The sequence below is a fragment of the Eulemur rufifrons genome, chromosome 2 (assembly GCF_041146395.1).
Source record: "Eulemur rufifrons isolate Redbay chromosome 2, OSU_ERuf_1, whole genome shotgun sequence".
Classification (NCBI taxonomy): Eukaryota; Metazoa; Chordata; class Mammalia; order Primates; family Lemuridae; genus Eulemur; species Eulemur rufifrons.
In genome coordinates, this window is record NC_090984.1 from 102,371,591 (window position 1) to 102,396,206 (window position 24,616).

Consider the following 24,616-nt stretch of genomic DNA (forward strand, 5'->3'; position numbering starts at 1 on the left):
TCTCGTCCAGGCCTGCTTAGTCTCCTCCAGGTCTAGAATCCAATTCCCAGGAAGTAAACTCTAGATAGAACGTGAGACTATAAAGATGAACATGGAGAGGCCCACAAAGGGGAGAAAAGACATTATTTTTAAAAAATGAAGAATGTTCATGCTCAAACAATCTCTGAGTATACAATTAGATATGGAGTCAACTCACAGATGGTTTATCTGAGAGCTAAATTCAAGTTAGAAAAGAATTTATGAGCTCTAAAATACGTCTTTAAAAAGTAGGAAGTCCCTAAAAACAGGAGCTAAAAACAAGACTTTGATCATTCCTGTGTTTAACCGTTGCCTTTTACCAGAGCCCAGAACTGTGAGTGGAATTGGTACTCCCTCTTCCCTCAGCTCCCAGCTTTTGGGCCTGCCTCATCCCCACTGGAGAGGGCTGTGCTCCTTTGCATCCAGAGGTCCTGTTTTGACAGAATTGAATACCTCAGAACCTTAGGAATAATAAATCCTTCTGGCCAACCAAAAAGTGTTTAATTCCTAAAGGACAAACTGAGTTGAGCCACTTCTAGCCAGGGGCGATTGAGGACTTAATTCTGCAAGTGTAGCAATCTGGATGATCTGAGAGCGCTGAGTTTAAGGATAATTGCTCAATTTTCTATCCATGTCAACAGGGAAAATAGGTAAAAGTGGCTGAACACAGCCAAGCAATGAGGCTGGAAGAGATGTGAGAAGCCAGGCTGTCAGTGGAATTAGAAAAATGCTGTCTGTAGAGGTCTATCACTCCGTCACCTCTCTGTCTCTGCCTCTCCCCGTTCATCTCTGTCTCCAGGCTTTCTGACTCTCTTCTGGGCTCTTATTCATTGCTTAATCCTTCCACCATATCCATCATCCCTTCTCCTGCAAACAGCAGAGTCACTCTGAGCCTAAATAGCTTTGTAGTGGAGAGAAAGTGGAAAGAATTCTTTAAAAACAGATAAATTAGAATACTGATGTCTCAACTCTGTTCTTCCTTAGTAAGAATGTTCTATTATATTGCCATTTCTTTCCTTAAGCTTAATCCAACATGTGGGACTTCCTGGATGGTTCCTAAACCTAGTTCCTTTGCCTCCCTAATTTCTTTTTTAAATGATCATAACTGCCACTGATGTTTTATTAAATAATGTTCCTTAAAATCAGTTTGTGTTTCTCAGTTCACAGTTACTAGGACTAGACACTAAGGTCTCTCTCAGCTGCCCTGTCCTTCCCTAACACATACATGCACGGGAACTCCATATCCACAGCGGGAATTGGGGTGGGGGCAGGTGGATTGGTACTCATTGGTCCAAGGATTAAGCTGCTCTCACTTCTGTCTCTGTGCTTTGTTAAGCTTTGTTCTGCTCACAGGTTATTCGGTAAGAAATTTGAAAAAGAAGTCATTCTTGTAGGAAATAGTATTGATTATCATTGTTCATGTTTACTGTGAGCCAGGCGTCATGCTAACTGTCATCTTACAGAGGAGGAAATGAAAGCTTGGTGAAGCTAAATAACTCCCCAAGATCATGTGGCTAATAAGCAGTGATGTGCTGGTAAATATTTAACAACCAGCTCTCCAGGGGGAAAAACGTCCTGACTGGTAACGTTTGCCAATGTCTATGGCGTAGATACTCCCACCGTGGCTGGTTTCAAGCTACCAACGTGACATCATTGACCACAGAGCTGGGAAGAGATAGGCAATAGTGCACTGGTATTTGTATTTGCACCATACAGGTATGTTAGATGTAAATAATTTAGAGAGCATAGCTAAGTAAAATTTAGGAAGTAGTGAGTTTTGAGTATTTATTACCTTTGTTTTTAATATAATTTAATTATGAAGGTGTATAATTTAGTCTTTAATGATGTTTATTTTTGACAATGTGCACTTAAAATTACTACAAATTTGGCAAGTGGCTTTTCTCAGCCAGCGTGAGATACTCCAGCACACCACTACCAGTAAGTGATGGTGCCAGGATTCGGACGTGGTCTTTGTAACTCCTAATCCCTCTGCTCTCTCGGCCCTGCTTGTGGAGGAGGCCTGTCTCACTCGTTTTCCCAGCAGCCTGTTGCACATCTATCCTGGTGCTCAGATTTAGTTGTTGGCCGTGTCCTCAGCTCTGCTGGTCCTCTTGCCGCCAAGTCTCGTCTGCAGCAGTGCCTGGGCTGGATAGAGGCAAGCCAGAGAGACCAGGTCTTTAAAGCTCTTGTGACATGAAACAGAATCCCCCCTCTCTTGTTATGTTTTCTTTTCCATCAAATCCATCAAGATTGCTTTTACATGATGAATTCAAGAGTGCCTATGCTGAATCCTCCAGAAGGGAGAAACTACTTTAGGGTGCGAAGGAGTTTCACTGGGCTTTTATAGGTTGCAGTGTGAGTACTAGGGAATTTGGGAGGTTTGGTAAAACCCAAGACCCACAGGGCACTGCTTGGCCCGGAAGTGCTGCGTTTGTGGCTCTTATGCCAACCTGCCTCTTTGAGACCCAGCAGAGGAAACAAATTGACACCTCAGAGACGTGGGACTCTGGGAAGACCACCTTGGATACTAAATGGCCCCCGCTGGTGGTGCCAAAATATGTTGTGAATACTGAGCTGAAACTATCTGGGACCAGAGGTGGAATCTATGCAGGCTAATTGCATTATCAAAGATGAATTTTTATTGTAGTGATTCCAAGCAAAAGAGATGGTATGCTTTATTGACAAGCCATGACTGTGACTATGGAACATTTGGAAAGACTTCCATAGGCAAATCTGACAGACAGGGCTTATGTATTCCAATGGACACCCCAGAATAAGGATGTCTTGGAGACCTCATTTTGGTGATATGGAAACTTAGAACCAGAGTTGACAAGTAATTGAATAAGGTCAGCAAATTAGGGGCAGATCCTGGACTCAGGTTTCTTGATTCCCAATCAGCTACACCCTCTACTACAACTCTGTGGACTGAGAATCTAAATTTAGTTTCTCTGTGATAGGCGTTTAAAGCCACATTCCTGGCAGCTAAAGAAAAATGAACTCTAGTAGATGTACAGCCTTGAGGCCACAGGGGCTGACTTCTCTACTCCCCAGTGTAGGTTTGGCCAGAGCTGGTTCCCCGAGTAAGACACCAGAGAAGTTACATGGAACTTCCCAAAAGTGTCTTTAACGTAGCAAGAGAATTTGTTTTTGTTTTTTGTAGGAGGTGATTCAGGGTCCCATGACCCTGCCTTAGGGAAAGCATATGCCATCATAGAGTAGGTTTCTAGGAGCTGATGGGATGGAGAGATGTTTGGAGTTATCTGACTCAGCAAATGTAGTAGAGACTGGTTTTGCTGCATTCTTTTGGTCCCCTCAAAAGGCAGAATGTCAGGGGAGGTTTTGAGAACTGAGTTAAGCTTGGAGCAAGTTCTAGTTGTCATTCTTTGTCAACTCGGTTATATTCTACCTTTCCCCAGTCCAGCTTCAAGGCACAGCCCAGAGTCTCAACCAGACCTCCTGCTGCATTGGCAGGGCTAGGACAGGGGCCCCAGTGGTGCCCTGAAACCTCTAGGTCACCTCAAACTTCCCAAATGAAACATTTCTGCCCGAAACACAGTTGACAGTAACCTCTCTGGTGTTCCATTTTCTTTGTTCTTGTGAGCAGGTGCTTGCACGTCCCCATCTGAAGAAGTAGAGTGGGAAGCATGAAACAAAAGTCTTGTGCCACGCGTGTATGCATGTTTTAAATGAAGCAGGTTGTATTAACCTTCCTCCAGGAACACAGAGAGAAAGCTCCGTCAGCAGTCTGTCATGGTATAGTCTGTTTAGAGGATTGTGATTAATAGCAAATCATCCAACATTAAGCACTGACAAGAGTAAAAGAGAGTTAAATCTCCCTGAAACCATTATAGAGATCAGGGTATTTATGCTGTAACTCCTTGGATTCTGTCCCAGTTGAATACAGAAGATAGGATCAGGACAGGACAAAGCTAATCCCATTTAGTTTTGTGAGACTGTCCCAGATGTGACTATAAGCAGTGTCCCAGCTTTCGGGGACAGGCACGGGCACTTCTCCACCTCCACATAACTGTAAAGGGAGTGGGTGGATGAGGGATGAGAGCAGAGGAGAGGCCCTCAATGCAGACAGGCCCACGCTGATGAGGACCCCTGCCCAGGGAGATCTTAGACTGCTTAGATTTTTATGTGAGCAGAAAGAACTAGAGGCTCAGTGTTCTAGGAGGTATGTTTCAAATGATGGGGACTGTATAAAGAAAATGCACAGTATTCTCGGCAATGAAAAAAGAAAAAAAAAAAACAGATGGAGTTGCAGAGTTGCTCCAAATAGTCTTTGTAACCAGAAACACAGCAGGTTGTGGCCTGAGATGACTAGTGACTACTGGTGTTCTCTTAAATAGACAGCTGTGGTTCATTTCTCAGTTTGAAGGCTGACAGACAGATATCGCCCAGGTGAGATGGGAAGAGACAGCCATGCTTATATACCTGAGGTTGGACTGAGGACATGGCTTAGCCCTCGGTCAGAGAAATCTTTTCCTTCTGACACATCACACATGGAGATTAGTTTCTAAAGGAAGACTTGAAGAGCAATACCTAGGAATGGGTAAGAGGTAATAGGAGACCCTCTTAACCTAGCAAGAGGCAAACTTGGTGGCCAAATGGTGGATCTCCCTTTCTTGCTTTAGGTTCTACCAGCTTTCTAAAAATGCACAGATGCTGAGTGTGTGTGCACGCACACGCACGCCTCTGTGTGTGTGTACTCGTCTGTATGTACACACACAGGAGGACACAAATGTGATTCCTGAGTCCATAAGTGTGGTTGACGGACTAGGTTTACCTAAAAGACCCTTTAAGAGAAAGCTCTTGAAAGATGATTACAGAATTGAGACACCATCATTTAAAAGTGCCCGAGGCAAACTCCTTTGAAAATTGCAGCAGCGAGGGACAGAGAAAGAGCCACGCAGCCCTTGATTGTTGCGCTGGTCCCTCAGGACCCGTTCTCCCCCTCCCCCTCTGTTTCTCATCTGATAAGAGAGAGAGCAGCAGTAAGACTCCTCATCTATCTTATGAAAATCCGATTCGGAATGGCTGTGATCAAAACCAGCTGGCTGTCACCAGCAGTGGCCTTGTGCAGAGGGAACCGCTCAGAAGCATTCCGTTTGTGGGGGTGTCACGGGTGGCACCGATCAAAGGAGCATTTTTTTAATAAATATATATAAGGAAAATACAAAACCTAAGGATTTAGAATAAAAGCAGTGTAGTTTGTCTTGTTTTTTTCAGTGTAACATGAAGAGGATGAAATAGAATCAGATATGCCTGTTTTCTAACACACTTCTACTGGCGGCTGGGAAGGCGCTCTCTGTCACATTAATACCGTCTCGCTCATCTCGGGGCTTATTGAAGAGAGTGGAGAGTTCCTCCACTTGCGTTCCTTCCAGCCACTTCATTCCTCCATCACATTTAGAGTCCTCTACGCCTCCTTGTCCTTAACACAGCCCACAGATAAAAGCTGGAACCATCAGGAGGCTCTGAGAGAGCTATTGGAGGAACATTGTTCTTCATTTCCTTCAACTGACAGTCACCCCATGGTCTGACGTTCCCTAGAGGTCACCCCGGCAGGTGACTCTGGGGTCTTCTTAGAGCTGAGTGACTTAAGGCTCCTGTGCTGAACCCTGTAGGGAACTCTTGCTGGGCCCTGCTTGTCCCTCCTGGGTGCTGAGCCTTCGCATTGCCAGTTCTGCTGCTTGTGTATCTTTCAGCGGATTTGGGGGGATGATGGGGCAGGTTTCTGTCTGGGCTGTTGCACACGTGGCTCCTTGAGAACACGGTGACATCCCTCCGTGGGTGGCATGAGGAGGGCAGGCATTCACACACTGCAGTGTAGCAGGCGCCGAGTCGACGCTCTTAGCAAACCCCCCTCTCTGCCGACGGTCCAGCCAGAAGCCAACTGTGCTGCGGCCTGGCTTAGCTCAGAACCCGAAGTCAGGCCAGACCTCCCTCTCCAACCCGCTGACAGCCAAGAGAGCTGTCACAGCTTGGGGGGCTGTGAGGAACAATCAACTATTTTGATCTTCCTCCTCTTAAGGTCTGTGATCTTTTTTCCCCAGCAGCGTTGGGAGAGATTCAGTTTGGCAGGAGCATGGAGGCATCTCAGCATATGGGACACAGATGGAAAAAACCACCCTGAACTGGCACCGCAGAACAGGGCATCTTTTCCTTGTGTCCCCATTGCACACCCCCTCGGGGACCTGCTCGTGCCCAGCTCCTGACAAGATGCCCCACTCTGTCTTGGGGCCACGCGTTTCGCTCGAGGTCAGTCCTGTTCTGCAGCTTTCGCAGCACGGCTCTGTAGCCGCCGCCACCGCCGTTTGCAGACTCTTTTCTCTTCACCTGCCAGTAACGAGTACAGCCTGGACCCAGCTCTAATCAGGTGAAATCACAGGGGACAAGTCTTCATAAAGCAGACCTGCCAGGGACCTGCGACGTGTTAGTGCCGCATGTCTCCTGATTCGGGGAGTGCAGGGGACCGCTCGGAAGCTCCTCTGAGACTCCTCTTTCCCTCGTTCCTTCGGGTGTTTGAAGCCTGTTGCCTACTGCTTTCCCCTTTTCTTTTCCCTTTTAAAAAATTCTCCATTTTTTCACTGAGAAAAAAAAATTATTTATACGATTGAGATCCACTAATTAAAGCCATTTTCTGGTATTTGGTTACTGGAGCGTTTGATGTCTCTCTGACAAGACCATGAAATGCACGGAGTGTCCACAGGGACAGAATTTGCTGAACACGGCTCTTTGTAAATGAGGGGACATAGTGTCGCAGCAGCTCATGAATATGAAACGCCCATGATGCCACCTCAGTGGACTTGGGAACACAGATGAATCCTGTCATGTGCTAAATGAGACCAATTTCTTTCACTTAACTTCATCTTCAATCAGACCTTCTTCCATTTGCCTGTTTAAAATTCTCCATACGTGATGCAGAAGGTAACAGTGTTCAGTAAAACAAAGTTTTGCAGCTGCAGAGAAAAATTATAATGATCTCTGGTTTTAAGTGGCCATCTCCTGAGAACAGGGACATTGTTTTCTTTCACTTGCCAGCTCCGCTGATGCCTGTTGGCTTTGGGCACAGAATCGTGGGTTTTTCTGGACTGCTCTTAATGGGGTGTCCTTAAGCAGCACGTCCAGATCCCTTTCATGGTGATTGGTTGTTGAACTTGGATATGCACGGTGGATGTGAGTCCTTAATGGCTGCGAATGCTCTGCGGCGGCCAGGGCACTGTGTGGGAAGGAAGTTTGAGAAGAGACTGTGTGTAACCAAGCAGGGCATTTGCCGTTGGGAGCTCAGTTAGCAGATGAAATGAGGGGGTGGATGTTGTCTGTGAGCATCCTGAGTAACCTGGTAGGGTGAGCCAACGACTTGTATCATTTACTGAGGTGTCAAGGTGCGCAGGTGCTAGAGAACAGAAGAGACTTTATGTGGCTCTCTAGAAGCCCTTCTGGACATGACCAGGGAATTCCATTCAGAAATCCCAGTGAAAAAATTCGCAAAGAGTAGAACCTAAAAGGTCACAGAGAGGAAGGGGCTCCCTGCCTGAAACATCTTGGCCTGGGTGGGACCCAGGGCCCAGATTGGGGTGCCTCCTTTGTTCTCTCCTTCCTGCTGGACTTAAATTTATGCTCCAGGTAGAGAGCTGGGGTAGTGCTTGGGGTATACTCATTGCAAGCTGAGTCCGATGTAAGAAATCACTTTTGTTCTAGTGTTACCCAGACAAGCAAACAGCAGCTGGATCCGGATGCAGACTGTCACAAAATGCATCACAGAGATTTGGGGCTGGCTTCATTGGAAGAGGCAGGTAGGCTTTTACTGTCAGGCCACGGGAGCTGAAAAGGATCCTTCTGGGACTTTGCTAGGTAATTAGCATTTTAGTGTACGTGTGTGATGGTATTATCCATAATGAATGTATTTCAGGGCAAATGGCAGCTTCTCACATCTTTGAAACCAGTTGTAATTGATCTACTGGTGTTCCTGTAAGTTTCTATTATTTATTTATATTATTTATTTAGGCAACATTTAGTCGTTCTGTGGTCTCATCTGGTAATTGATTTGTTGATTAGATCTGTTGGGTGGCAGCAGGCTGGTGTTGTAGTCTCAAACCGAGGTTCCCATTTGGCAATGTCTCTATTTGAAGTAGATTCGTACTGCTGTTGCTGTGCGTTAACGAGCCTCTATTGGTGCGTCCAGACTGTAGAGACTGATGAAGAGCAGTGTGACCCAGCCTCGGGGTGGAAGCTGGATGGTCCATACTGGGCCAAACTGGAATTTCTCTTCCCCAAAACTTTGTCCCCACTCATCCATTGATTCTTGTATATGCACAGGCCTCTCCCAGCGGAACTTGGCAGCTCTCAAGTGAGGCAAATCCTTTGCTACGATGTTATCAAATCCAGGAAGTATCCAAGGATTACTCCTGGTTGTTCTTGTGAAATGAATCCTACTTAGGCAACTCAGTAGCGCTTATGATTGGAACAACGTAGAGAAGATTGACATGGCCCTTCCATTGGTGTGACTTTCAGATCAAAGGGGCATCTGCTGATTCAGTTCTGTTCAGTTGTCCTTTATTTTGCCAGTCCTGATACAGAAGTGCCTGTGACGTGGTCTTTACTGTCAGCTGGTTCACCATCTAGGGGGCAGACTTGGGGCAAATTTCGCTTACTCACCCCTCCTGGAAGGTAGTGAGGTCTACCCTGTGGCCATGAATAAAGTATTATGGAAGAACAAAGTAGGAAGCTCTTATTTCTGCCTATTGGATTCAGAGATGATTCGCCAAGGAAGGGACAGGCATTTTCCTTATTCTTCTGATTTGCTATTATTTTTAACAAATGCAGGCTCCCTTCACAACTTTGCCATGCGCAGTCCATCTTGGTTTTCCCCTAATGTGCCTCCGGAGGGGACTTACATAGAGGTGGGTCCCCAGTACGTGTTTCCTGGTTGGTTGATGCCAGTCCTTCCTCACCAGGCACCGGGCACCAGGCACCCTCTTCTGCCTCACCCCGTGCCGTTCTCTCCTGGGCCCCAGGCTAAGCACACTGTCCTGCCTTCAGTTTTTCCAGTGTTGCGAGTTACCTCTCACCTCCTAGTGCCTTTGCACACACTGTCCCCCGCCTGGCCGTGTCCTGCTTCTTCAGCTTCAGCTGCTCTATCCCTAATTCAGAAAGACCTTCCCTAACTCCTCACACCACCTCTCAAAATTAAATCCCCTCTGGACTGCATTAAATGCATCTTGGAGCATCTGTTCAATAGAATACTAGAAGGTCATTTAAAAGGATGAGATACATCCGTGTACTGATAAGGAAAGATAAAAGCAAGTTGCAGAACAACGTATATGTAGCAAGATCCTATTTGCAAACATTCTGTTAAAGGACATGTGCGCTCTGGTATGCATATATCGGTATGCATATATTCTTTTCAGTAAATATATGCAAGAAATTGTCAACAGTGATTACCTCTAGGGCAGTGACAAGGTCTCATGGAAGGAAGGAAAATTTTTCATTTTAAACTTTTCTATAGCATTTGAATTTATTACCACCTACAGTGTTAGTTTTATTTTAGAAAAATAAACCAATTAGGTCTCCCTGTTATTGTCTGTCATAGAATCCAGTTAGTTTCCTTCCTAGGGTATATTTTAATTTATGAGCAGTGCATTTATTTGTATTTATCATCCTCCACCGGACTGGTGCTCCATGAGACGAGGGCTGTGTCGGTCTGGTTAGCTGTTACTGATGTCACCCAGCACAGCACCTTTCACACAGTGTGTGCTCAGTCAGCATTCCTTGAATGAATGAATGAATGAATGATGAACGAACAGGTAGACAAATGGCGTTTCCCTACAGTGTGGCTAACCGGGCACCACAGCGGGGCGGAGAAGCACTTGAACAGCTATGAGACAGCTAACACGGAGGCAGGGAGCGAGCACGCAGCACAAGGGAGGGCCCTTCAGATAGGCGGTCAGATCTGGGACAGTGAGCCTTGGGTGCTGCGGGTGAGAACAGCCCTGCCTGCCAGGGAACTGAGACGAAAGATGAGGGTATCAGCTCCCATGGCAATGGGGATGTCACAGCTCTCTTGCCTCACCTTCCCCTTTTCTGGGGCTATTCGAGGTGCCCAGCCACTTCTTTCTGCTTGGGACTGATTTGATAAGACTTAGGGGGTTGTGGGGTGGGGGGTAGAGTCTCCATGCTCTCTGGTGGGGGTCTACTTCTTTCACTCGGCTCTTTTTGGCCTTTTCGGGGCGCATGGTGAGGACTTAGCATACTTATAGTAATTGGAATCCAGAGAGATGCCCCAGAACAGAGGACATTAAGTCTCAGGCAAAGTCAAAGATGTCGGGACTGTAGGCAGTTGTCTCACCCCTCCGCTAGAGGAGGGGGCATCTTCGAAGGCATTTCACATATGCAAAGAAGGCCCTGGGGTGGGGGGTGTGGCAGAGCCCCTGCATTGCAGCCACATGGGAGTGGGAAGCTGGGCTTGGTTCTTCCCAGTTTCCCTCACGAGAGCTGCTTAATCTCGCTTAGCCTCAGCATCCTCTTCCGGAAAATGGTCGTCACCAGGCGGGAGTAAATGAGAAGACGAAGGTGGAGCCATATAGTTTCTCTATGTGCACAATATTATAATATCTGTTACATCAATAAGAATAGTTGCTGAATATTTATCATGTACTGAGCACACTGTGCTTAGTGTTTTATACAGATTATTTCATACTTAAAACAAGCCTATGATGTGGGTGTAATTATGATCTTCATTTTACGGCTGAGAAACCGAGGAGGCACTGGGGGATAAAGTCACACAGCTAGGACATGGTGGGGCCAGGATTTGGAGCTGACCGTCCTGCCTCCGAGCTGTTGTGGAGGAATCCTGTACACCAGACTTTCCTTACCTCGTGGCTACGGCTAATGTTCTTAGTATTAGCGACAGAGGAGAAAAGAAGAATAAAGTAAACATAATGGCTGGATTTTTTAAACTAGCTTTTCGCCAGTACCAGAACTGACTCCTGTCACCCTCTGACTGTCCCTGTTAAAGTCGTGTGCTTTGCGTGTCACGCTGAGTCAAGCCGGGTCAGCAGTTCACGTTCCCAGGTTAGGTCACTGTCTCTGACCAGAGGCAGGACAGGATCACCCCTTGTAGGTAATTTAGTGAGGAAGCAGATGTCTCAGGTTCATTTCCTTTTTTCCATGTTTGCTCACGGTGTATGTGAGAAAGACAGGACAGGGAGGAAGGAAGGAGAGAAAGAGAAAAAAAGAATTCCCCAGAACATATTATGTACACATAAGCACTTGTCTGTGATTATAAATCAGAAACTGTAAAATTGTGAAGTTCTTTGAAGTTTGCCCAAAACCTGCTCCACGGCCACCTGTTCCTCTGGGGGCCGGGAGTTGGATGGCCTGCCTCTGCTGCGATGGCTCAAGCTGTCACTGCGCCGGAATGTTCCAGCTTGCCTTGGCCTGGCTGTCATCGCTGGCTCTGTCCCACTCAGGCAGTTCACCGGGTTCTGCTGGGCACCAGGCTTCCAATTAGAGAGAAATCCCACTGTGTGGCCAGCCCCACCAGCGCCACTCTGAGCGGCCCCTTTGCCAAGGCCCGAGCTGACCTCTGATCTGTCGCAGATGGGCCAGCCCCGCACTCTCTGTGCACATTTGGAGGAGGGGGGTAGGGACGAAGAGGGAAGCCCGTGGGGAGTGAGAGTGGACATCGGGCAGAAGTGTAATTCCTCAGAGCTCCGAGAAGCTGGGCAGAGTTGACAGGACCCAACTGCTAAAGTTGTGGAGGGAAAGGGGAATTTGGAAAGACCCTGTCCTGAGCCCTAAACTCAGCATGGAGCATTTTCTTAGCAACTTCTGAATATTCATCTCAGGCTGGACTCCACACCCTAGGAGAGCCAGGAGCGGCTAACTGGCTCATTCCAAAACTGTCACACTGCCGATGGCGCATGGCATAGCCAGCTTCCTCCCTGTCCCTCTGCAGGGCCTGTGCGGTCTCACCAGCCTGGGGAACGGCACTGTCAGCAGCCCGCACAATGGGCTGTATTAATCACTCAGAGCAAGAGGGAAAAAGAAGCTAAATTTCTATTAGCATAAGAAATGGAATCTTAGAGAATTCCATCTCTAATTCTCTAACAGGATAGAGAGATATAATCTAAGCTTTGAACAGCTCTTTCTAGATAGGGGACTTGCTGAATGTGGTTCATTATTTTGGGGGTGGTGTATATGTCTCTTCTTTATTTTCCCTTTCAGCAATTTCTTTTTATTCCTTTTCACTCTTTATATCACTTTCTTTCACTGCCTGTCTGTTTAATTTTCCGTGTCTCCGTCTCTCCCTTGCACACTCTCTTTTTCCAGGTACAGCATCTGTTCCCGCACAGTCGGAAGTAATAATAAAGATGCCAGGCTTGGAACTGACGTTTACATTCTCTGGCTTAGCTTGGCTGGAGCAGTCGCAAAGTCTAAATAATGAGAGTGGCAAGGGTCTTCTCAGCTGTTCTTGGGATGATTTTGTGCCTCTTTTAAAAATAAAATTGAATTCAATCCATGGCAGCAGAAAGGAAAGGTTTCTTCACTAGTCTCTCCCCTCTGGGAGTTTTCGTTCTTCAGAGAAGGAAAATCTCTGCAAGATAGTTAGGAAAGTGTGTTAGGATCTGCATCATTTATTACGTTAGACTCGGCACATGGAGACCCTGATGTCTGACACAACATTGGGGGCCGGGTTGTATCACCAGTGGGAAATACCCTTCAGACGCAGGCTAAGGGCCGTGACAGTTGCACTCTGGAGTTAACGCACGCAGAGATCTCGGTCATGAGGAGGTGGCACCACGGTCACATCCACTTCGTGACGCTGCATCTCTGCCCATTGCAGGACCACTCATCGGTTCCCTTCTTTCCTCTCCTCTCATGTAAGCCCTTCCTCAAGTGCTGTCTGCGAATCTCTTCCCATTTCTTTACATTTCTCCTTGGAGATCCATTCCAGTGACTCCTAGCCTGGCACATGCATCAGAGTCACCAAAGAAATCTTGGGAAAAAATTCAGATGCTTGAACCCCACCCAGAAGGTTCTGCCTCAACAGGCTCCAGGCTGAGGTCTGGGATTCAGAAATTGTTGAAATTCCACCTCTGATTCTAATGTGCACCCTCATTTGCCACCATGGCCCTAGCCTGGCAGCCCCTGGAGGCCAGATGCCGTGTCGGAGTGTGCATTCTGCCCGGCCACAGCCCCGGGGCTGGCGTGTTGGAGGTGAGTAAGTAAGAAACGGAAAAGCAGTGAGACCCCGTTTGTGCTGCAGACAGTTTTGCCTCCACTTCTCATTGCAGATATTCCTGTTATTCCGGATCTGGAAGAAGTACAGGAAGAAGACTTTGTTTTGCAAGTGGCAGCCCCTCCCAGGTATGTTAAATTAGGTATGAAGTTGGCAGGGAGGCAGAGAACGTACGAATTGATAGACTCCAAATATCAGCTACGGTGGACTTTTGCTGCCCCCCAACGTATATCCAGATGTTTCTGGTGATGGGCTCAGTCCCAGGGATCCCATTTAGTTAGGACATTTTGTTCCCATTCTGGTCATCCCCAGCTGCACATGAGGCTCTGGGGACAGTAGCCCAGCAGCACTCCTGGCACTGGGCCTGCCTGTGGGTCCTACTCACAGTCTCCCTTCTTGCAGTGTCCAGGTGAACCGGGTGATGACCTACCGTGACCTGGACAATGACCTCATGAAGTATTCGGCCTTCCAGACCCTGGTGAGTGGAGCAGCTTCTGCACAGAGGGGCAGGCTCCCGGCAGCATCCGTAGAGAGGTTTCTCAGCTGCTTCAGAGCTGTGCAGCACCTCCTTCGGTCCCGAGGCTGGCTGGCAACACACTTTGCTGGAGGGATTATCTTCAGGCATCTCACAGCATCTCTGGGCCCAGCATATTGCAGGGTTTCCCATTGCAGGCTTCCGCCTGCTTCCGCGGCTGCCCTCGGTCCCTGTGGATATGCTGCTGTCAGGGGTGGCCCTTTTCCCCAAAGCACGGCAGCATGGAGGGAGCTTCTGCTTTCCGTTGTCTCTCAGTGGCTGTGTGATCCACTCGTGTTTTTGCTCTCTGATTAAGGCATTTCTGTGGATCTCACTTTGGGAAATTCTAACACATACAAACTGATCTTCCATGCTTTGCAAGAGATAGGTAGCTGCTGCGAGGTACCCAGCCTGGCTGTTTTTGCATTCGCAGGATGGCGAGATCGACCTGAAGCTCCTCACTAAAGTCCTTGCACCAGAGCATGAAGTTCGAGAGGTACGGTAGCAGCTTGTCATTCCTATAAGTGACTGGCTCCTCAGGCTGACTTGTGCCCCCTGAGGCCTAGATAGGTGGGAGAAGTTAGCCACCGTCTAGGGAAAAGCCTTTTTTTTGTTGTTTGTTTTGTTTTTTCGTCTTATCCGGTGATGCCCCTCTTGGCAGGATGACGTCAGCTGGGACTGGGACCATCTGTACACTGAGGTGTCTTCGGAGCTGCTTGCCGAGTGGGACCTGCTACAGACGGAGAGGGAGGACCCTGCGGGGCAGCCCAGGCACTCCTGAACCCTGCGGGGCAGCCCAGGCACTCCTGAACCCGTACCCTCCACTCTGCAACAAGCCTAAAACTACAGATGCTTGCAAGCAGCTTAGGATTTTTACACGGAATATTTTGTAATAAAAATATTTATTTTCGGTAAACTACATTGGATCATTTGATGGAAATAAATTGCTTTATTCTGTGGCCATCTCTTCCATTTCTTTCCAGCCCCCTCTGGAAAGATTCAGCAAAAGTGAAGGAGCGCAACTGTTAAACCATCCGATGAGAACTCTGCATGTTCCATGTTGTTGAAGAGCATGAGGGAAAGTTAGATTCAGGAGGAGAAGGAATGGCTGCTCCTACTGTAAGTCATTCCTTCTCAGGAGGGTGCAAGCAGCTGCCCGCTGGGGTTCTGGGGCAGGGCCTGGCGTGACGCCTTTCTTACTGTGGCATTCAGTGCGCCTCAGTTACGGCAGGGAAGCGGCACTGCCACCTTCGTCACCTGCTTCCAGGCAGCTGTAGCTGAGGGAGCAAGATGGGACTAAGGTGATCCGTTCTTCATTCACACCGTGCTTTGGTGGCTATTGGGACAGCACTCTCCTTTCTCCCCTCTCCCTGCAACTCATGCCTGGGGCTCCAAAAGCTGCCACCAAAAAGGTTCCCAGGGCCTTGTTTCTGGTTCTCATGGGCCAGCCTAGCAGCCCTGAGAATTCCACAGAAGCACTCTTGGGGAGCCTGGGCCTCCCCCTTCTTATCTGTTGAGAAACTCCCCCACGTGTCACAAGCGCCTCTTTCTAAGATGCGCTGAGTTTGGGAGCAGAGCCCAAACAGAGACATCTTTTTCCTAAACAGAGACATGTTTTGTTTTTGTTTTTCTCTCTTTCACCCCAAGACATCTCATCTGAGGGCCAAGACCTTTCCCTACCCGCCTCTCCTTGCCGCTGCTTTGCTTTGCGTCAGGCCCGCGCGGGCTGGCAGCAGCCAGGGCCACTCTGGCCACGGGGAGCATCGAGTGCTTCTCTTATCCTGCCTGGAAAGCCCTTCATTAAAATTCAGAAAAACAAAGAGGCTCAACACATCAAAAACCCACTGGGGGGTTATTTTTGTATGACTACCATGCCCTTCCCTGGTGAGCCACATGACTCCAGAACAGGCAGAGCGAATGCTTGTCTGTTAATTATAAACTCAGGGATTTAGTGGCTTTAGGGTCCTGTTTCCTCCTTTTCCAGAGTCACACTTTCAGCCCAGACAGCCCCTCTTTGGAATAATTCCCATGGCCACTGAAAAGTTTCCATCCAGGCTGGTTTTGCTTGAGTCTACATCATTCTGAAACCCAAAGGAAAAAGGCTGTATTTCTAGTCCCTTAATTACTGGCAAATTCAACTGCCTTAGGACTCTGATAACCTTGGAGGTCTTCAGTCAGCTGGGGGCTGACTTCTTTCCTGCCTTTATTTTATAACAACAGCAGCAATAAGATCTATTTGCTGAGTTCTCACCACATGCCAGGTACTGGGCTCAGCACATAGGAACCAGCAAGCTTAATCCCCATAGCCTCCCAGGGAAGCAGATGCTGTGGTTATCCCATTTTACAGATAAGGAAACTGAGGCTCAGGTTAAGAGATTGCCCAAGATCATCCAGCCTCTGAGTGGCAGAGCTGAAATTCCAAACTAAGTTGTCTTACTCCACCTGTGTTTTTGTTCCCCCTCTGCTGCCTTCAGCTGGGGAAAGCAATCTCGTTTATAGCAGGCAGAATTTGCAGTTCACTGGGAGAAAGAAGTTCACTGCCACCATCCCTAAAGCTCCATTTTTGTCTTTAGAGTGACCACAGAGTAGAGGGCTTCTGTCAGGCTGGCACTGTGAAGCCTGTCAGCATGGCTGAACTCAAGAGTCCCAGCCCCAGGGAGGTGGAGACGAAGCCAGTGACCTGGGTAAGGAACAGCTTTAAGGTGAGCGAGCTAAGCTCAAACAACTCAGGTTCAGGCCACGTGTGACCAAGTCTCCTTTCACCTGTCCTGTTCCCTGGCCGTGCCCTCTCTGGGCTTCCTCCTTTAACTAGCATTTGAATGTCACGTCTTCAAAGTGCCTGGGGATTGAGATGTTGTTCCGGTATCTACACCCTCCCAGTTTTTATGTGACTTCTAATATACCCTCCTTACGTTACAGCCAGTGGCGTCGTACACCCCAGGCTTCAGAGAGCCTCCCAGGAAGAAGGCTCAAGAGGGCCTGGCGGAACCAACAAGCATCACCAGGTACCAGCAAGATGGTTTTCTGCAGAGGCGTGGGAGAGGCATGAAGTGAGTCTTGGTGCTGCCACCTGCACATGGCTTGTTAACTGGTTCTTTATCAGTTTCTCCTAGATTGGCTCATGTCACCTCTGAGCAGACTTGGGTAGTTTCCTGGTGTCTTTGACATTGCCTGGTAGCTGCAGAGATGCTGTCCATAGGCCAGGCTCAGATGGAGAAGTTCTTTCCCTCATGAAGTCATTGGTTGCCACATGCCACATGCCCTGGTCTAGGCAAAACTCCCTTGCCTTGTAGAGCTTACATCCTGGAGGGGGAGATGGACAAATAAAGTGAAGTAATATTTCATGTAGTAATAAATGCTATGGAAAAAAATAAAACCGGCACAGGGAAGGGAAGGGAGTGCTGGGCTGGGGGGTTGCAATTTTAAATAGGGTGGTTGGGGAGGCCTCCCCAAGAGGGTGACATCTGAACAAAGACCTGAAGAAGGTGAGGGAAGGAGCAAGACTAGTGTCCAGGGAACAGTTCTCAGCAGCTAGAACAGTACTTGCAAAAGCCAAGAGGCAAGTGTGTGCCTGGCCCATCAGAGGAGTAGCAGGAGGTCAGGGGCCCTGGGGTGGGCGGCACAGGGGAGAGGAGATGCTCTGCCTCGCTGTGCCCAAGGCCCGGGCTTATCACAGAAAAGGCCTCTGAGCATGTGGGGTCTCTCCCTCCTTTGCTGAGGGCATTCTCAGGCCTCCCTGGGCTTGCCAGGCAGCCTTTGGAAAACTTCCCTCAAACTCCTGCACAGCCTCTTCATGCCTCGGCCTGGAAGAAGCAGAGATATTAATGCTACATTGAGGGAGAGGGGAACAATGAGCTCTGTCTGCCACGGGCCAAAATTCAGGTGGCTGCTGCCAGCTCCCTGCCAGGCAGGGGTGTGCGCAGTGCACTGGGCAGGCAGAGTGGCATCACAAGGCCCCTGCATGGGGTGTTCCCTGGAAACCTGCAGCTCCTGACGAAATGCTCCAGCAAGAAATTCATCTGGGCAACCCCGTAGCCTGTAGAAGGCATCTCTGTCCCTGACTGTTGGCTCGTCTTTGCTAAACCCCAGGACACTCCAGACGGAAACTGATGCTACTGCCTGTTCAGTGCTGCCTGACCAAAATGTGCTACTTATATAAATCAAGGCCTTTCTACTTAGTGGTTAGGGGGCTTCTCACATTGATGCTGGCGACCCGAACACAAGGTCGTGTTGCTGCAGCAAGATATGGAAGCTCGGCATCCTCTCCCTGCTTGTCCAGGAAGCACCACGCTTTCCTCCTGGAGGCTGAAGAGCCAGTGGGGCAGCGGACAGGTGGGGGATAGGAGAAAATAGTAGTGGCGAAGAGCACAGGTTCTAGAATCAGGCAGGATCGGGTTCCGGCCCCAGCTCTGCCACTAAGCAGCTGTGGACCCTCGAGTGAGTTACTTTCCCTTACTGACCCTGTTTTCTCATCTGGAAAATGGGATAATATTAGTACTGTCCTCTTAGGATTGTAGTGCCCAGTAAAAGCCAGCTGCTGTTATGAGATTTTAGAACTGGATGAGGTGGAAAAATGAATGCAGGAAAAGTCACATGAGAGATTTTATAACAACAGCACCTGCAATTCGCTAGGGGGTACAACCCTCATCTCCCCTCAGACAGCACTTCTCAGCCATGGGTAGAAGGATGGTTTGGCACCAGGTTTTTGTTTTGTTTTATTGTTTGTAACAGCTTTATTGAGATATAATTTGGGTACCATAAAACTGAAAGTGTACAATTGAAAGTGTACAATGCAGTGATCTTAGTGAATTTATGGGGTTGGGCAACCATCACCATAATCCAGTTATAGAACATTTTTGTCATTCTACAAAGTTCCCTTGTGTCCATTTACAGTTAATCCCGGTTCCCATCCCCAGCCCTAGGCAACCACGGATCTGCTTTCTGTCTCCATAAATTTGCCATTTCTGGACATTTCCTATAAATGGACTCGTATAACATGTAGTCTTTCCAGTCCGGCCGCTGTCACTCGTGTGGGCGAGGCTCATCCGCGCTGTGACATTCATCGGCAGTTCTTGCTGCTGCTGAATGCTAGTCCGCTGCGTGGATCACACCACATTTGCTTAACCGTTTGTCAGTTGATGGACGTTTGGGGTGTTTCCAGTTTTTGGCTATTACGAATAATGCTGCTGCGGACGTCCGTGTACTTGTCTTCGTGTGGACAGGTGTTTTCATTTCTCTGAGGTAGATTCCTTGGAGTGAAATTGCTGGCTCATATGGTATGTTTATGTTTAGCTTTTAAGAAACTGCCAGACTGTTTTCCAGGGGATTGGTTTTATTTATGTGTGTGTTTGTTTTCGGAGCTTTAGGGTATCAGGATTAATTAGGTACTTCATTTTTTCTTGTTTCCTTAATTTGTTTCAAAGGTCGATGTTGAGTTTGGAGGAGGCACGTTCTCCTGATTCCTCCTTCCCTTCCTTCTTCCTGTCATTCAGTTACTCTCAGTTTTGAAAACGTAGAGCTCATCTGTCTGTTTTCTACTAGCCCATAAGCTCTTCCCATATAAAACTGGGTATAGTTTGCATTTCTGTCAAGCTCCAAGCATAGTCCAGGAGTTCAAAGTCAAATAAGGCGTGGTCCTGACCTCAGGAAGCTCACGAGCTCGTAGAGAGACAAACAGGACATTTCTGTGTGCGTGGAGGAGCCCATATGACCCGCTGCAAAGCGCAGATGAGAGGAGAGAGAGAGGTAGCTTCTCTCCACCAAGAAATACAGACATGGGGTTGATTTGCTTAGAGCAGAGGCTGGTAAACTACCTCCCATCTGCAAAATGCAGCCCGCTGCTTGTTTTTGTACGTTTTACTGGAACGTAGCCATGCTTATTTGTTTACTTGCTCATTTGCAAAAGCTCATTTATCTGTGGCTGCTTTGGTGCCACAATGGGCAGAGCTTAATTGCAACAGAGACTCTCTGGCCTACAAAGCCTAAAATATTTGCTATCGGCCCCTTTATCGAAAAAGTTTGCCAACCCCTCCTCAGAGGAAAGAAGGAAGATGAGAAATAACAGTACTTGCATGATGCCAAAGTTCAGCTGCTATTTCTATCCGGAAAATTCATTGCAGCAGGAGTGATTTGAGTTAGATGTAAGGAAAGACTGGAAGAGAGATTCTGGCCCCTAAAATAGAGAGACAAACTCCCCTTAAGAAGAGGAAATGAGCACTTACGAGTTCCAGGAAACCTGGGACATAATCTAGCTGGAGACGAAAGCTGGAGAGGGCTTCGGGCTCCTTCTCAGCCCTTTGATCCTCCTTGGGATTGTGGCGGGTGAGGGCGACTTGGGGAGCCAAATGCCTTTGGCAGTGGGCTCAGGATAATAAAGAGAAAGCCCGATGCAGGGGGTGTTAGGAGCAAGGCAGGGGAAAATCTGCTTTTTCTTTGGCAAGGTGGAAATCAGAAAGCAAGGGTGGCGGGAGCAGAGAGAGGAAGAGGCTGTTCCTCTGTGACTGTGCCGGAGTGAATTAATTCACGGCATATGTTCCCAGCATCTGTCGTGGTGACCTGGACTGGAGAGGTCAGCGAGAGAGGGGACCATGCCAGGGCTGAGCATTAGCCCAGAATTCCCGGGCTGCAGGGCTCTTGGCTCCCACAGAATGCTGGCTGGCCAGCCTGCCCAGGAACATCTGCTGCAGCTGCAGCGAACAGGGCTGCCTTGGGGAGGAGGGAGAGCGGCCCCTCCATGTGCTCCCCGCAAAAAAAAACACCTGGCTGTGAAGGGGCTGGGAGAAGAACAGAAAGAGTCCCGCAAAACTCCATCTTTTCCAGATCTCAAGCAGCAGGACATTCAGCCCAGCAGCCACACATCCTGCCAGCAGACTGGGGGTGTGACACAAGGGACAGCACAGGGAGGGGGCGGGGGAGCCACAGCCCTTGATGGAAAATGCACAAGAGTCTCGGGACTTCCTCGTAAGAGCTAGTCCCAGAGTCCCCGTGGATGGTCTCTGGGCTGCGTGGGGCTGAGAGTGTCACGGGCATTGGCAGTCGGCCTGGAGGAAGCAAAGCGGAGGACACGCTGGCTGAGAATGTGGACGACGCCAGCCCACAGCTCTGCTCTTCCGCGTCACGGCTGTACGAGCCTGGGCCTGTTCCCACACCTCCTAGAGCCTCAGTTTTCTCATCTGTAGAGTGAGGTTGAAAATAATTCCTGTCTCATAGGGCCGTCGTGATGATTCAGTGAGCTCATGCCTGTCAAGTGTCTCCCACAAAGGGAGGTGACGATTACTTCTGGTCACCCTGAATGGGCAACAGTGGCCACTTGTGCCCAATCATAGGTCATGGCGCATTGGGCACAGACAGGGCCTGAGTGGTCATCTACCCCACGGTCACAAATGGGAGGCCCACAGTTAGGTTGACATGACCCACAGGACATGTTGGATTTGGCTTACACACTACTTTTTAATTGTTAGTTAATTAGCAGCATTCAAAACTGAAAGGTTTCATATTAAAATTTAGGTTTCCAGCTTCCCTTAGAAAACTGGGAGATCTGTGCACTCTGGGACTACCATCCCTACGGCAGCAATCAACTTACTCTGAGAAACAGCAGCCCCTTTAAGTAGCGGCAATTCTGCAGCCCCCACCCCTTCCCCATGTACATTCCTGCCTGGCCACGGAAGGCATTTGACTTTGAGACCCCTGCCCACCCTCCTCCTTTCGCCAGTGAGGATTCTGTTCCCCAAGGACACTCGCCCAAGGTCATGTCCCTGAGCCTGGATCTCGAGTCCTGATTTGCAGGCCAAGTGTCCTCTGTCAGCAGCCGGGACCCTTGCCTGATAGCTTAAGCTAAAATCATGTGAGCTCTGGAAAAGGTCCAGCTTACCTGTTGGTTATCCTCCTCTGATCAGGAAGCCCAACGCTGTGTCCAGCACGGGTCTGACAAGAGTTTAAGCAGAGTCCTGGGGTATTTTCAGGGCCCGTAACTGGACCCTGAGCTGTTTGCCATCTGCTGAACTGTTCAAATAAACCCCGACCTGGAGCCGATGGTATCCGCTTGGGAAGAGTCTGCAGCTCAGCAGTCTCAGGAAAAGTAGGTTTGCCTTCTCCTTTCTGTAGCACCGCCAGTGCCTCAGTCAGGCAACTGAGGAGTAAAAAGAGGCCTCCAGGGCCACCCATCCACCAGCAGCGTCTCCATACTGGGCTCAGGAGGAGGGCAGCCCTGGGGTGCACCACTCAGACCACCCTTCAAGAGAGAACTTGTACAAGGAATGTGGTTAGCACACGGCCTCCAGCCGTGGTGCCTTCAGCTTCTGCCTCAGCGTCCAGGCCGAGGCCACATGCTTCCAGGTGGCACCTGCCAGTTACTAAACATGGCAATGGTACAAGGGCTCACAGTCTCTGGCCAGCACAGGACGCTTCTGTGGCCATCTTTGTACTGCATTCCCCACTGGGCTGGCCAGGACGTTCTCCGAGCTGGGCTGCAGCCTCTTGCTACCCAATCCTCCTTCCTGCCCTCTCTCTGTCTCAGGTGTCAGACCTTCATCACCATCTGAAGGCTTTTCCTGCTGCTCCTGCTTCCTCCCCTCTTTGTCTGCCCTCAGTAAATCTCTTGCACTTCCAACGCCTGTTTTGGTGTCTGCTTCTGAGAGGCTGCAAACTTGGGTCTGCAGCGGGCCAGCTAGAGCAGATGGGCAAAGGCTTCTGGGCAGGCTGAGAGAACACAGCCTGCTAAGAGTGTGGGGAGCGGCCTCATCCCCAAAGCCACGTGCCTCATGGGCCTCAGTGGCTTGGCTGGGGTGTGGGTGTGACTTGGGTTGCAGATCCCCGGAGAGGGAGGTTGGCCAGAGCTGCATGTGTGTGCCACGTTGGCATCTAATCCAACTGAGGAGGTCTGAAAAGGAGGAACCGAAATGCCCACAACAGGCATTTGGCAAAAGAATTTAGTCTCTTTAGTCTCCTCTCAGCAGGAGCAGAAAACAGCTTCACCTTTTCTGGCCGAGGTAGGGCCTGGGGTTCCTGTGTCAGTGACTTTATGAGCAGAGAACAGGAGATGTCGTGGCATACCAGGCCTGGCAGGAGACAGGGGGTGCCCTCTGGCATGATGCATGTTGCCCGTCAGGAGCTGAGGCGTCACCTCTGGGTGTGAGAGGAGAGATGAGGTTCAGGCAGCTGTACCCCAGCCTCAGCAGCGCAGGGGCCAGAGAGCAAGGCCACCTCTGTGATGCAGCAGGACGGGCGGGTCGTGCTCTCTGTTGGCAGATGGGAGGCTACTGCGGGTTTTGTGAAGGGCCAGGCTTGTTCTGTTGGAAGCCAGCAGGACAGGTCTCTAAGGTCCCCAAGGTGCAAGGCCCTCCAAGGCACTCTTGCGGTTTTAAGGACAAGGGCCATGAAACAAAGTCTGAACAGAAAGTTGCCTCCCTGGGTGTAGACAGAAGCTATGTAGATGGAGGAGATAGTACTTAGTAGGAGAAGCTAAGCAAAGAGGAAGAAAATAGTTTAGCTCTTTAGAGAACAAAAACCAACCAACCAACTGGAGCGGGAGGGGAGGGCAGGGATTGACCTAAAGGAAGAGTCAGGAACTTGTGGGGTGGTGGAAACGTTCTGCATCTTGATTGTGGTGGTGGTAACGTCCATTTGTTGTGTTCGTAAAACTCATCAAGCTGTACACTTTAGAAAGGGCGATACCCCTTTAGAAAGGGGGTGTACTGTACATTATACCCCGGTGAACCAGACTTTGGGAAGATCTCTCCCCATCAGTGCTCACCATCTCAGGAGGTGAGTGGTGACTTCCTGTTTGCCCCCCACATCTTTTGTGTTTTGCGGACCCCCCTGGCCGTCCCTGAGAGGTCAGGAGGCAGAGGGGCCTTCGGTGCCCCTCAGGCTGTGCCCCCAGCCCCGACCCCAGACCAGGGGGCTGCACAGACTCAGAACTAGCTTTTCCATTTCATCTTCAGTTTAACTTTCCACAGTTATATTTGGAAAGGAAAATCTAGCAGATTTGACTATTGGGGAGAGCAGATGGTCCAATTTGGAGTAAAATAGAGGCATTTGGGAGTCGTTTTTGACATTCCTACGGAAGCGCAGGTTTGTTGAGCCCAGAGCAAGCAGGGACGCGGGAGCCTGGAGGACCCAGGGCTGTGTAGAAAGCACGTGCCCGGGAGAGAGCAGGCAGCATGTGCCGACTTTTGCATCGCAGTAGTGTTTTTGACCTGGGGGATGAGCAGGGATGTAAGAACTTCTGATGCCAGATTTTTAAAAGAAGTTTACTTCTTTAAAAGGTCACACAATCCTATTTTTAAAACATTATCTTTACTTACACAAGTAGTACATATTGACTGCATTAAAAACTATATATCTAAATACAGTGAAAATCCCTTTTCCCTCTGCCCCGCCCCCACCCATTCCACAGCCCTCCCCAGAGGTGACCAGCGTGACCTTCCAGCCAGATCAGTGCATTGACGTGCACGTGGGCAGACAAACAGAGACCCAGAGCTTGGCCTTCTGTACAGAATTGGGACCATTATGCACATATGGCCCCCAACTTGCCTTTTCCTGTAACAGCACATCTTGCAGAAGTTTTCCTGTCAGTACCTCTCTCCCTCGGTCTTTTTGAAGGTGCCCTTGTGAGCTGTGTGTCTTGTTCATGTTACTCACCTCCGGTAATAATAATAACTAATGTTTATGAAGCCCTTACCAGGTATCAGGCAACATACGAAATGCTTTCTGTACGTTATCTCACTCTATCTTCTCAATGGTGAAGTGTGTACTGCAGTCATGCCTGTTTTAGAGAGAAGAGAAACTGAGGCTTAAGCCCAGCCCTTTCTCATTCCATCTTCATGAAGCAC

The 24,616-nt window shown here is 49.0% G+C and overlaps 1 protein-coding gene across 2 annotated transcripts in view; it reads left to right on the forward strand.

The window, feature by feature from the left end:
* Positions 1–14,798, forward strand: part of IFT43 (intraflagellar transport 43) — an 83,683-nt gene extending 68,885 nt beyond the window's left edge. Inside the window, exons 6-10 of one of the 2 annotated variants that reach the window (XR_011232911.1) lie at positions 13,326–13,398; positions 13,673–13,748; positions 14,218–14,280; positions 14,446–14,673; positions 14,768–14,798. Coding sequence is in view for 1 of the 2 variants with exons in the window: in XM_069465142.1 (XP_069321243.1) it covers positions 13,326–13,398; positions 13,673–13,748; positions 14,218–14,280; positions 14,446–14,565 (332 nt within the window). In the remaining variant the exon portion in view is untranslated. Of the gene's footprint in view, positions 1–13,325; positions 13,399–13,672; positions 13,749–14,217; positions 14,281–14,445; positions 14,701–14,767 lie in introns of those variants that run through there. The other variant, XM_069465142.1, reaches the window with a different exon arrangement.
* The last annotated feature ends 9,818 nt before the right edge of the window (positions 14,799–24,616 follow it).